The 12,404-nt window shown below is 38.0% G+C and overlaps 1 protein-coding gene across 1 annotated transcript in view; it reads left to right on the top strand.

The window, feature by feature from the left end:
- Positions 1 to 904: 904 nt before the first annotated feature.
- LOC146439803 (ectonucleotide pyrophosphatase/phosphodiesterase family member 3-like) overlaps positions 905 to 12,404 on the top strand; it is a 36,735-nt gene continuing 25,235 nt past the window's right edge. Inside the window, exons 1-6 of the mRNA XM_085055947.1 lie at positions 905 to 1,665; positions 4,597 to 4,669; positions 6,363 to 6,485; positions 7,650 to 7,775; positions 8,862 to 8,925; positions 10,213 to 10,310. Of these exons, the coding sequence (XP_084912073.1) occupies positions 1,549 to 1,665; positions 4,597 to 4,669; positions 6,363 to 6,485; positions 7,650 to 7,775; positions 8,862 to 8,925; positions 10,213 to 10,310 (601 nt within the window). The 5' untranslated portion in view covers positions 905 to 1,548. The remainder of the gene's footprint in view (positions 1,666 to 4,596; positions 4,670 to 6,362; positions 6,486 to 7,649; positions 7,776 to 8,861; positions 8,926 to 10,212; positions 10,311 to 12,404) is intronic.

Raw genomic sequence — 12,404 nt, 5'->3', positions numbered from 1 at the left:
CCACTGCTGAGTACAGGGGGACAATCACTGCCCTGGTCCTGCTGGCCACACTATTGCTGATCCAGGCCAGGATGCCATTGGCCTTCTTGGCCACCTGGGCACACCCTGGCTCATGTTCAGCTGCTGTTTACCAGGTCCCTTTCTGCAGAGCAGCTTTCCAACCACTGTAAAGTCTGTAACCTGTGAGTAAATCCATACCAGCATGGTAAGGGGAGGAGTTAATTGCAATATTAAACCTTATAGCCGGATTCAAAGGTGTGGGAATTGTAATGGATTCAATGTTTAACTGTTGTAATTCATTGTTTGAGTTGCATGTTGTGTAGCAGGAGCCACCTGAACAGAGGGCAAGCCTCAAAAGAATCCCTGCCGGTGTGACCCAACCTAAATGTGTGTTGGCAACCGGTAGCTCCACACAACACACCTCCTGTCCTGAGCAGTCACCATAACAGGGAACCCCAGTCAAGGAAGAAGGGAACTCAATGGGTATTATATGGATGTTTTACAGGGGTGGCCCATAGAGCAAGGGAGTGATAGCTGTCTATAAATTTAAGGATGGTGTGTGTGAATGTGAGTGTGAGAGAGTGAGAGTGAGTGATTCGTGGGGATGTACTAGATAATGTGGGACTTGAACATGACACAAATTGGATAGAGATTGTACTGGTTTGGGCTGCAATGGAGTTAATTTTCTTCATACAAGCTTGTATAGTATCCTGGTTTGGATTTTTTTATATAATTATAAACATTATAAATTTACTTATTATAACTTGCAGCTCACGCGGTGCTTAAATTTAGAATCAGCTCAACATCTGAATAGTTACACATTCATAGTCCTAGTAGGCTATGAAGGTACATTTTCATAACAGCCAATCCTTCCATTAACCACCAAAATGAAAAACAAATAGATTTGATATTGTAGCTAAACAAAACCTTCTGGTTTTGTTGAATTTGATTTGGCTGTATGCCATTTGTTTTTAATCAGCACAGTTATGACTACCGAAAAAAAGAAACTGCTTAAGAAGGGGAAAGAGGTTGAGACAGAGATGGATTGAAACTTAACGGGAGGAATCCTCTGATGCTAAATAAGGGAAGGGATCTGAAAACATAGGCGTGACACAGAACACATAGTAAGAAACCGTCTCCTTTCATATTGGTTTCTTGTATTTAACACTTTCTTTGAAGAGAAATTCTCTGGATGAGAAGCTTTTAACCAAATAGTTGAGTACTTGAGTATTTTTGCATTTTATTGCTTAGCAACGTATTACTTCTAATCTCCACTTAAGTGTTTGCCTAATGCAGTTCTTATCTTGAGAAGTCAGGTTCCCTGAACACAGATAATGCTTTTCAGCCTTTGACCTTTCAGAGTAGTTTTCCTGCTTGCTTTAGCTTTTTGCAAACCTAACACTGATGCAAAAGCTGAGATTTCCTGAAAAGACCTGTGAGCAAAGTACTAAGAACTCCTGAAGAAGAAGTAGCATCTCACTCGCAGCTAAGCCAGCTGGGGAGGCTGAGGAAGGCAGAAGACGCAGACAAGAGGCAGATCTCGGCAAAATGGAGCTTGAGGATGATATAACCAAGGATCACAGAGGATATTCGGAGGAGGTGTCTTTACAAGCAGGAGAGTACGTGAAGAAAAAAACCGTCTTGAAATACAAAGTGATCTGTGCTGTAAGTAGGTGCTGCTCTTCAGGGCTGCGAGTTTAACAAGCCTTAAATCTGCGGGATTTTTCGAAGTTTCATTGTATTTGTATAATCATTCAGAGTAGCATGGTAAACTGTAGTTAAAATTTTACTGCATAACTGCTCTAGCTTCACTGGCAGATTTCGAAAGTTCTTCTTGTACCTATGAAGCAATTTTTTTTACTGACAGTTTTTGTTGTAGTTCATTAACCTGACAGTTCTTTTGCACAGTGAAGACATTGCTTCGATACTTTATTTTAGATATTGTCTTAAAACAGGTGTGTTTGTGGCCAAAGCAACCACATTTCCTCTCTGTTTACTTTTGTATCTTTAAACTTGTCATTAACACAACAGAATATTTAGGCAAGTTGTTGGCAAAAAACACTCAGGAAGCAAAGTGTGGGAAAAGTCTAACGAAACGTTTTGTTCAGTACTGTCAGTCCCACACCTCAAATATCATATCAACTCTTTACCTGTTCCTTGAGGCTTTAAGAGCCATGCAGCTGCCTTGTAAATAAGAAAGTGTAGGCTTTTTGGTATGTTTTTAAAATCTTCTGTTGTATCTTCTGTTTGTGACCACACTAGAAGCAAACATTAAATATGTGTATATCTAAATTATATTAGTTATATTTAAATTATTGTAAACAGAAATTTAAAGAAAACTACAGATACTGATTTTAGAAAGACTTGCAACTTAATTTTGAAAACAGCCCTATAAAAAAGAGAGTCAAGCTACTATACTTTTCAGTTCTATGTCATCAGAACAATTTCACATAGTACACTTTCCTATTTAATGCTGCATTGCGCAAGGATTGCGTAAAATACGAGGGAGATACGGGAAACTGTGAAAAAAAAAGATAAAATAGCACACATTTTTTTCCTAAAGTCATCAGTAAAAAACAAGCCATGAGAAAAAATGTGGGAAAAGGGAATAACTTTAAGGGAAGGTAAGTTATACCTTCAAGAGGTACGTGGAAGAGTAAAGTGAGAAATTTAAGTAGCCTAAAACATGTTCATTCTTTCAGATGCGCTAGTTTTCAAATGCCCGCCTATACAAAACCGAAAATCTAAATATTGGAGGTGGGAACTGCTAACATTCACCACGATTTATTTATGTTTTTGATAAATCTAATGCAGGAAATACTTCCTTGGCAACTTTTTCCTGAAAGATTAGGCAGAGAATTGTACACTCACAAACAGTAGCCACACTGTCTAGTAAGTCCTCCAGTGAACAGAGCATATGCACTGGGAACAACTTTTCTATGAATAAGTAGTTGTAATCCTGAATTTAGCCATAGAAGTTAGCTGTGGAAAGCCTGAGGATTTGAATTGGTGCTAATTGGTGCTATTTCACCTTCAGAATAAATGTTGCAAAATCAAGGGTGTTTGTGTAAATGTTGAAATAAACACAGCATCTAATCTGTATACCTTATAGGAGTTTTTTGAGTTTTACTTCAGCTGTCTTATTATTTCAAGAAGTGGGAATGTTTGTTGCTGTAATAGCTGCACTTTAATTTGTGCTTCAATTGAGTATCATCTATTTATTTCAATTACAAATGTAAGTTTTAATCAAAATGAAGGGTAAAACCATAGTGACTTTAAGGTGAAAAGTACATGCCCTGGTGATTTGGTTTATCTGTGCTCAATGAAGCAACACCTGTTAGGTAAACCAGGCAGTGTTACCTTCACTGTTATCTTCAGCATTTCTGCCGCTTCAGGCAATCTTTCCACATACCCTTACTCCATCTGTCTGTGTTACCCAATTCTTTCACCCATTCCATTTCCACTCCTTTTGAGGTACATCTCCTGTACAAAAACCTGTGAGTAGGCAGCAGGAAGAAAGTAAAGGTGAGAAGGAGAAAGTGTGAAGGAAGTGACTATGACATTGCTAGTGTTTGGCGTTGCTTGAGAAAAAGCCAGTTGCACACACACACCTGAGACCTGAGCAGCGCTCCCTGCTGCCAGTTTCTGCCCAGGTCCTGCCAGGCACCATGGGCAACTGTTCTCAGCTCCTTGTAATTGTGGTGGGCTCAGATAAAAGGCTCCATTACAGTAATGCTGAGCACGAGAATAACCCTCTCTCATCTCTACTTTTATTTTTAACCTTAGTATTTCCAGGACTCTGTCAGCTGATTCCTGGAAATGGCTGAAGACAAAAGAAAGCCCTCAGGCAAAAGTGGGACTTAAACTGGGGTGGTTCATGGTGATTTTCTGTGATATGCATTTTCTTTCCCATGATTGTCTTAGTGAAGTGGAAAATGCTTATACCAAAAAATACTCTGAGAAGGTTGTCACTTTTCACTGCACCTTTCAGCCAGCATGCATTGCAATTTGTCTTGAGTGTCTATTGAGTTGACAGAGGCTTCCTCAGCTCTCCCCCAGTCTCCAAAATGTTATGCTGCTTTCTGTTATGGAGTTTCCTTGGGCTGTTTGTCTCTTTCCAGTTTCCTCTAACCTTGTTAATGGGGTGGCATTATGAGAAACTGGCACGTGGGTGAAAATTTGGCACTTGCAGCATCGATCCAGCTAAGTCTCTTAAGAAATCCGTGTGAGCATTTAAGATAAATGCAGAAGATAAATAAAAGGAATTACCTTTATTTGTACAGATAAAGAACTTGCACAACAAGTAAATATATTGATTACTTCCCACTACTTTTTCCTCAGCAAAGATTTCCCTGATTACAGATGGCCATAGGTAAAAAGTGCAGCATTAGGTCCTCAGCTTCCAAGGTTATAATTTTTGTGCTTCTCCTATCGTCAGGCTCAGAATGTCTCAACTTTCTTGATGAAGAAGTTCAGAGAAAGTATTTTTATCCATGCACGATTTCTTACAAACTAATCCTAATAATAAAGCCAATTTCTAATAAACAACAGTTTATCATAGCTGTGAATGTTGGTTTCCCTGTGTCTTTGTGACAGGTTCTGCTGTGTGCTTTGGTGGTTGTATCCCTGGGACTAGGTTTAGGACTAGGACTGAAGCGTGAAAAGCAAGGTAGGTTTATGACAATTTCAGTGTAATTATCAGTGATCTGTATCTGGCAAAGGCTCTTTTATAGTGTAATGTAAATGATCTGTGAAAAGTCACCACCTGTGAAAATAAACTTCTTGTATTTTTCAAGCTGGATTGTACAAAAACTGAACACTTACAATTTATACTCAAAAAACCTATCCTAAACCACCAAGTGCCTTTCTGATCTTTCCAGAAGTGTGAAATCTAGTCCACAACAGGTTTGGAAGTTTTATTACGTTAATACTTTCAGAAAATTTGTGATATTTAAACAATATTTTGTGAAAGAAATATCATTGGACCATCTTCAGGGCTCATGCTTCAAGTGCATTTGGCATAGTTCAGGTAGCTAAAACTGATTATGAATGAAAATGATATATCACAGTTTCTGTAAAGCTACAGTAAAAAGGGGATAGTGGCTTGATTCAGTGAAATATTTTTTAGTTAGAAAAATAAAGTAGTGTTTTGAAGTCGGGGGCTCAGTCTAGGTGAGAACAAACAAACACAACATACCGTGAATTAAATAAAACATTTCCTTTAGAGTCAAAACAATAGTAATCTCACACTGGAGGAGTTAAGGAAGCACAATCTCTTTCTCATTCCTGATCAGCACGTATTGTATTTGTTTACCTAGTAGTTCATAAAGCATTAGATACTTCTCAAGGATCAATAAATACCATGAGCCTAGCAAATAAGATGAAATGGAACTATAATTGGTGTTTGATCATTTGAAAATCACTTTAGCTATGCATGGACTCTACAAAGGGGATAGTAGAGCCCAGATTTGTAGGCAATGCTTCCTGCAAAAGCATGAAGCTTGTGGCAACCATAATAGAATTACCCTAGCAAGCCTGAGTTGATAGTTATACCTATTCCTGTCTAACAGTGTCAGTGGAGAAGAAAGCTGGAAATGCAGGTGCTCAGCACGGTTCAAACAGTAGTTTGAACAGTACAGAGAATGTGGACACAAGGCTTGTCTATGTGGAGGCTAGTGTGGAGCTGCAAGTCTTCTTGGGAGATTTGGGGTTGTCTTCAGGGGTCCTCAGGAGACCCAGAGCTGTCCCTTCACCCTGCACAAAGGTGTCAGAGCTGTGGTGAGGAATACATCTCAATGTCCAACTCCAGGCCCCTCACTTGGACCCTTTTCTTTCTTTTAATTAAAACAACCAAACTTACAGGTTTTTAGGGGACATTGTAATGATAAAGTAGACATTGCCAGACATTGCCAGAGTACTGAGTGCACTAATAAGCTTTATGGATTGTGTCTAGATGGCTTTTGAGTGTCCCCAGGGAAGGAGAAACCACTCTTTCTCTTTTATCTCAGACCAAGAAATGAGCAGGGATGATTTCAGTCTCCCCTTCCTCATGCTGTCAGTGTGGGACACCCTGGCATTTCCTCCTGTGCCAGTGATTCTGAAGGGGTGTGTTACAGGAGCAGCCCTGCACCAGGCTATGGGCCAGCATGGTCTCAACAGCTGTCAGGACCTTCAGCATCCCAGAGGAATTTCTACAGCCTTGCTTCCCCCTTGCTGGCCTGTGTGCTGGTGACCATATTGGAAAACGGCTAGGGAAGCACATTTGGGAAATCATTCAGCACACTTCCCCCTGCTGCCCGTATCCTTGACTGTTTAACTGTCCTGCATGGGACAGAATTATCTGAGCTGCCTTCTTCTTACAGTCAGCTGCAGACACAAATGCAATGAGCCCCACAGGGAAGGCATGCCTGGCTGCCAGTGTGACAGCAGCTGCCAGGAGCGTCAGGACTGCTGCTGGGACTATGAGGACACCTGCGTGGAGCCAAGTAAGTTCCCCTACAGGCACTGCTGTCCATTTTATTTTAAGTTTGTTTTTATGTGTGACAGGAATAGAAAATCGGTAATACTCGTGTTTATGCAGATAACACAAAAGTCATGTCACATTTCCTAGGGAGGGAAATGTGACAAAGATCACAAAATCACAGAATGGTGAAGGTTGGAATGGACCACTGGAGGTCATCTAGTCCAGCCTTCCTGCTGAAGCAGCATCTTAGAGCACACAGCTGAGGGTTGTGTCCAGACGGCTTTTGAATATCTCCAGGAAAGGAGACTCCACAACCTCTCTTGACAACCTTTCCAGTGCTCTGTCACCCTCACAGTCAACAGAGGTGACCTGTCAGGACACAAAATCTTCCTGCATCTTTCTCAAATCAGATCCCTGTATTTTTGTCTCTTGTGGATAACCAAAGCATTTTCCATGCATATTTCATGGCATATATAAAGGTGAAGATGAGAATGAGCAGAAATCATAGGTTATCTTTAACCAGGGCCCTTGAAGGAACACTGTAGTCTGGCACCTTTGCCACTTTTGAAAATAAGGAGGTGTTTCCCAGTCAGTTGTGCTCTCCAGCCTCATGCAGCCCTCAGTGCCGGCCTGGGACTGGAGGAGTCCACTCATCTTCCAGGGAAATAGCCTGGCTCTGCATTGAGGCCAGGCTCATCTCCAGTTACTCTCTCTGCTTTCCCAGCAGCTGCCCAGATATTTCTTCATCCTTATTGCTTATTCTGCTCACTTCAGCCCTTACTTCTCTTTTTTTTGCTCTCTGCTGGAACTCATGTGCAAGAGAATGAAAAAGAACAGTTTGCTTCTCTTTCTCCTCTGTAAAAGAAATATGGAGTGTTTTTTTGGTTTGCTTTTCTTTTCCTAGATCTTCCTGGAAAGATGGAAGGCATTGAAGAAGATTACTTTGGGGACACCTTTGTGAAAAAATAATTTTATGATTCTGTGTTACCATTCAATGGCCAAAGAAATAGGCTTTTTGTGTTAAATGAAATATTGAGTTTTCCTTTGAGAGAAAACTTCTAAAGCAACTCAAACAATATATATATAAAACAATTATTTTTCTTTTCCTGTTTGGGGGATTTATGTGCAAAGAAGTTTACATGAGGTTCTGTGAAATGAATCATAATTTTTTCCTTTGACTTTTCAGCCCGATCTTGGAAGTGCACTAGTTTTCGTTGTGGTGAGACAAGAATACCTGGAAGTCACTGTTCTTGTTCTGATGACTGCTTGCAAAAAAAGGACTGCTGTGTAAATTACTACAGTGTTTGCAAAGGTAAATCAAAAGTCAAAACATTTTAAATATAAATTGTTCTATGAAATAGAGAGATGGGCAAACATGGAAAGTATAAAGGTAGTTGCATTTGTTTCTCAAGACTGGAGTCTGACTGACATTTTAGAAACTTAAGATGTTTTGAGGTGAAGCTTTTGGTGGTTTTGACTGTGAAAAGATTTCTGGAGAACACTGTGAATTGTCATTCATAAGAAATACAGAATGATTTGGATATTGCAGAAGTATACCACATGTGAGGGCTTTGGGTTGTTTCCTTTTTTCTTTTTTTTTTCCCCCTCTTTTCTCCCCCAAAATAGATAGAGACAATCTGAAGTACATATGGTAGCAATCATCCCTAATTTAAAATTTCCCACCCTTTTTATTATAAATCTGTTTTCAGATTTGATTTCTCATGTTTTGCTTATTTTTGAATATCTTTGTTCATGGCTAATTGTCTCATGGAGGCTCCAGCTAAACACACAAAGGATAGCGCTGATATAATTCAGGAATGATACCTGAGGAGTATATTGGTGACATTGTGTCTGTTATCAGAATTCCTTTACATTGTGGAATGGGATAAATTTAAGGCAACTCCTGCAAAATTATATTTGTCACCTAAATGCAAATTAAGGCTAAATGTCACCTAAAGGCAAATAAAGACATACAGAAAGAAAAGAAATGCTAAAGGGTGCCCTGGGCTCATCTCTGTGTGTGTCAGTGGTGCCCAGAAAAAAAAAAAAAAGCAGTAAGTAGTCCAGTATGGACAGGATACAGTTTAAATATTTTTCATTTAAAACCAGATAAAAGTTAGGCTAAGCTTTCATAGTGATTTCTTCCCCATTTTGTTTGCTTCTCTGTGTAGTATATATACTTTGTTTTTAAACTTACAGTTGTAAGCATTAGTCCTTTCAGGGTTTGAGGGCCTAATAGGTTGCACCAAATTGATTTTGAAGGTATCTTTAGCCCTGCATTTCTGTATTGAAACAGAAAATGTTACAGGAAGAGCTTTAAAAAAGAACATCCAGGTAGCTGCTTTTTTTGGTGGAGGAGGGGTTCTATGCTAACTCAGTATTTTCTTTTTCCTTTTAGGTGAAGTGTCTTGGGTAGAAGAACCATGTGTGTCAGTTGAAACTCCTCAGTGTCCAGATCCAGGGTAGGAGAAAAATTATTTTTATTGTCTTCTTAGCAAATAAAGTCTTTGCAATGGTCAGAAATACTCCAGTGTTCTGAAAGAGGTTTTCATACTTATGGAGCATGAGGTCCCTGCCCTGAGGAATATTCTGTAGAAATGGTTTGTGGCTAGGAATGTCTTTTCTTTCTAAAACCTTTGTCATCTTGTTGCACATTCATTGATCATTTACAGTTTAGAGCAGAGTACAGGAGTTCAAATCCAGATTGAAATTCAGATTGCAATGACCTTCAAAGATTGTTAGAGTTATCTCAAGGTTCATTTATCACAACTTGTTCATAGTCCGTTTTATGTTATTGTACTATATCTGTGACAATTCAGATAAATCACCTTATGCAGCCTGTAATAACTGTTAGAATCTGTGATTGCAATTCTTTAGGTAACAGGGTTGTTTGGGTTTTTGGTTTTTTTTCCAATTATTTGCAGGAATAAAGGAGTGTTAAAAGGGAACTATGAGGTAGCTGTATATCTACAAATGCTGAAACAATTTAGCTATTTGTGCAGTACTCAGAATCATAGGTAGAAGCTAGGCAGAAACACCATTTAAAATTTATCCTTGAAGAAAAATGAATTCCAGTTCAGTTATGGTATTTGTGATGTTATCCATTGTTTTATTTTATTTTATTTTATTTTATTTTATTTTACTGCCAATTTAGTTTAATTATAAAAGTAAGACCATTAGAGCTGTGGCTTCTTCATGGGTTCCTGCATGCCCCTCCCAACATAGATATAAAAATATACTTTTTAGGTTAACAAATAACTTGCTGAGTTACACAGTTTCATAGGCTAAAGCTTGGAAAGTAGTGCAGAGGGGCTTTTTTAAGTGCTGTAAACAGCATTGCTACATAAAGATGCATTTAAATTCAGATTCAGATCAGTAAGCTGTTTTATGCAGACTGTTTTTATACAAACTATTGATGCTAGTGTGCTTCTGTGTTTTGGGAAGATCACTGTGACTAAGAAGCAAACTGGGATATTGATTACTGCCTGATGTCAATATGTAACTTTTTTTAATATTATGACTGAAAGGATTACTTGTATTTTATTCCTCCAGTGTTTCTTACCTGGAGGATTGTATATTTGCTCTCAATATTGAACTATTTCTTTATCTCACACTGTGATATTAATTCTAGGATGTACATGAATATTCTAGATCCTGCTTACAAAAGCTGAGTTTATATTGTTAGAAATCTTAGTAAGTCACCAACTCTCCAAACTTCTTTATGTTGATAAACTTATATTTTCTTGTAGATTTACTGTCTCACCACTTATCCTTTTTTCAATGGATGGGTTTAGAGCAGAATATTTGCAAACTTGGAGTTCATTGCTGCCAAATATTGAAAAACTCAGTAAGTTACCAAAGGTGCTTTGATTGTTTTCTTTAAAAGTCTGCATGCAAACTCTCTGGTCCCTTTTGCTACTGTCATGCAAATGTGTTGCTCAGCTATAAAAAAAAAAATCACACATCAGGTCTCTCTCACCAGTTGTATATTTTCATTATTATATATTCTGCATTACTTCTTGTATTTGATTTCACAGCAAACGTGGCTTTTTTTTTTTTAACAAGGCCTCTAATACTGGTCAGCAGCTTTTTATCAAATACACAGTTTGAAATATACATTGAAATACAGTTTCAAACTGAGAAAAAGTTCCAGAAAAGGATTTCCTGCACTCTTGGTAGTGCATAAAAGTACCTAAATAGGTGATAAGGAGTTGAATATTAAAGTATAATACTAAGAAGAAATGCATTATGCTATTGGGAAATTTTCCTCAAAGATTAATTTTTCAAGTCTGATATTTTAAAATGTTAAAGAGAAGGTGCATGCTTAAAAGTATGCCAGTGAATGTTATTATATTAAATGCAATATAATTTAAATATTGGTATAATTTAATGTGTTGGTATTATTGCAGTAAGGCTTAAGTAACCCCTTTCCACTATTTCTGAATATTGTGAAGAAGAGTAAGTTGAAGATCTTCAGCTTGTGCTATAAAGGGCTCTAAAAAGTGAGATCCATTAGTGTACTCTTGGTCAAAACTTCCTGAATGTTCTAGAGCTCAGGTGTTCACACACTTTGTACTTGGACAAAATGTCTGCATATTTATTAATTTCTTCTCAGCAGTAATAGTCTAAATTGATGGTATTTGTATCAGTTCTGAATGTATCACATTATGTTTCTATTGGGCTCATTTGAAAATTTTACATGTACGTTATGAAGTGCTATGTTTTACTGAACACTTAACAATCTTGTTCGTGGGTAATGAGAGCATCCAGAAACCTGGACTTGAAACAAAGTGCAAACCTGAGTTCTCGTTTTTTTCTCTGATGTCATTCTGACTGGAAGGAACTTGAATCAGTGAAGTCAGTGGTCAGTTCCAGTCTTTTGAAACAAGGTGAAAAGGAAATGCCAAGTTGACAAAAGAAATGAATACCATGCTATGTCTCTTGTTTCCAAGAAGTCCTTTGAAAAAAGAACAGATGTAATTCAGCATTGCTCATCTATGTGGTCAATTTGAGTAATTGTTTATGCACATTCATGCTTATATTTCTCAGAAATCTACAGGAAAGGGAAATTTCTTTCTTTGCAAAAGAAAAAATGTAATGTTGATTTGTAGTATAAAATCTTTACTCTCTATTAACTCCTTTAACCTCAAACTTTCAGTAGAGCTAATCAAGCTAGTTTTTATAGAAAATGTACACTACAAATATAGCTTCTTACTGTTCAAGAGAAATCCTTAGAAAATTTTGCTGATTTTCCCCATGTATTTATCAATTATTCAGCCTTTCTTCAAGCACTCTCTAAGCCCTTTTTTTCTGTACCACAATGGAACAGTTTTGTTGAAAAATTTCGCACTATAATTGTTTAGATTGCTTAGTTAAAATCATCTTCTCTCTTTAACTGAAATGCTCTACATCAATGCATAAACTGTTTGAGCATGAATGAAATAATCATCTGGTTACAGCTTAATACACTTTGTCTATGTGAGTTAGATGTAAAAATTGCATTAAGGCATCTTGCGATCTTCACACATTTGTTTTGTGGGTAAATAAGGTGGATCCTACAGTGGATTTAAATATTACAGATATTTGTGTGCTAAATAGCTTTGACTGATGAAAAATAACGCAACGTTTAGAGATACAGGTAGGACACCTGGGGTGGGATTCACTCCAGAACAAAACACCTACATTTAGACATTCTTGGAGATATCTGCATGGGAGATGTCTACATGCTCACTGAAGTCAGTGCCTTAATGGTTAATGTAGTCTGTACAGCGCAGTGCAGGAGTCTAGAGGACAAGTCAGCTCAATCAGCAGACAGAGGGTGCCACAGGACAAATTGTTGCCTTCATCTGTGTTTTTAGTATACTTCAGAGTACCATGGCCTTCAGCAGCTGAGTCAGGAGGACACAATCTTGAAGCGATTTGCATCAAAACTGTCAACTTT

The sequence above is a fragment of the Lichenostomus cassidix genome, chromosome 3 (genome assembly GCF_008360975.1).
Source record: "Lichenostomus cassidix isolate B80296 chromosome 3, HeHo_3.0, whole genome shotgun sequence".
In the NCBI taxonomy this organism is placed as follows: Eukaryota; Metazoa; Chordata; class Aves; order Passeriformes; family Meliphagidae; genus Lichenostomus; species Lichenostomus cassidix.
The sequence above is the reverse complement of the archived record's forward strand: the minus strand, read 5'-3'. Positions and strand labels throughout refer to the sequence as shown.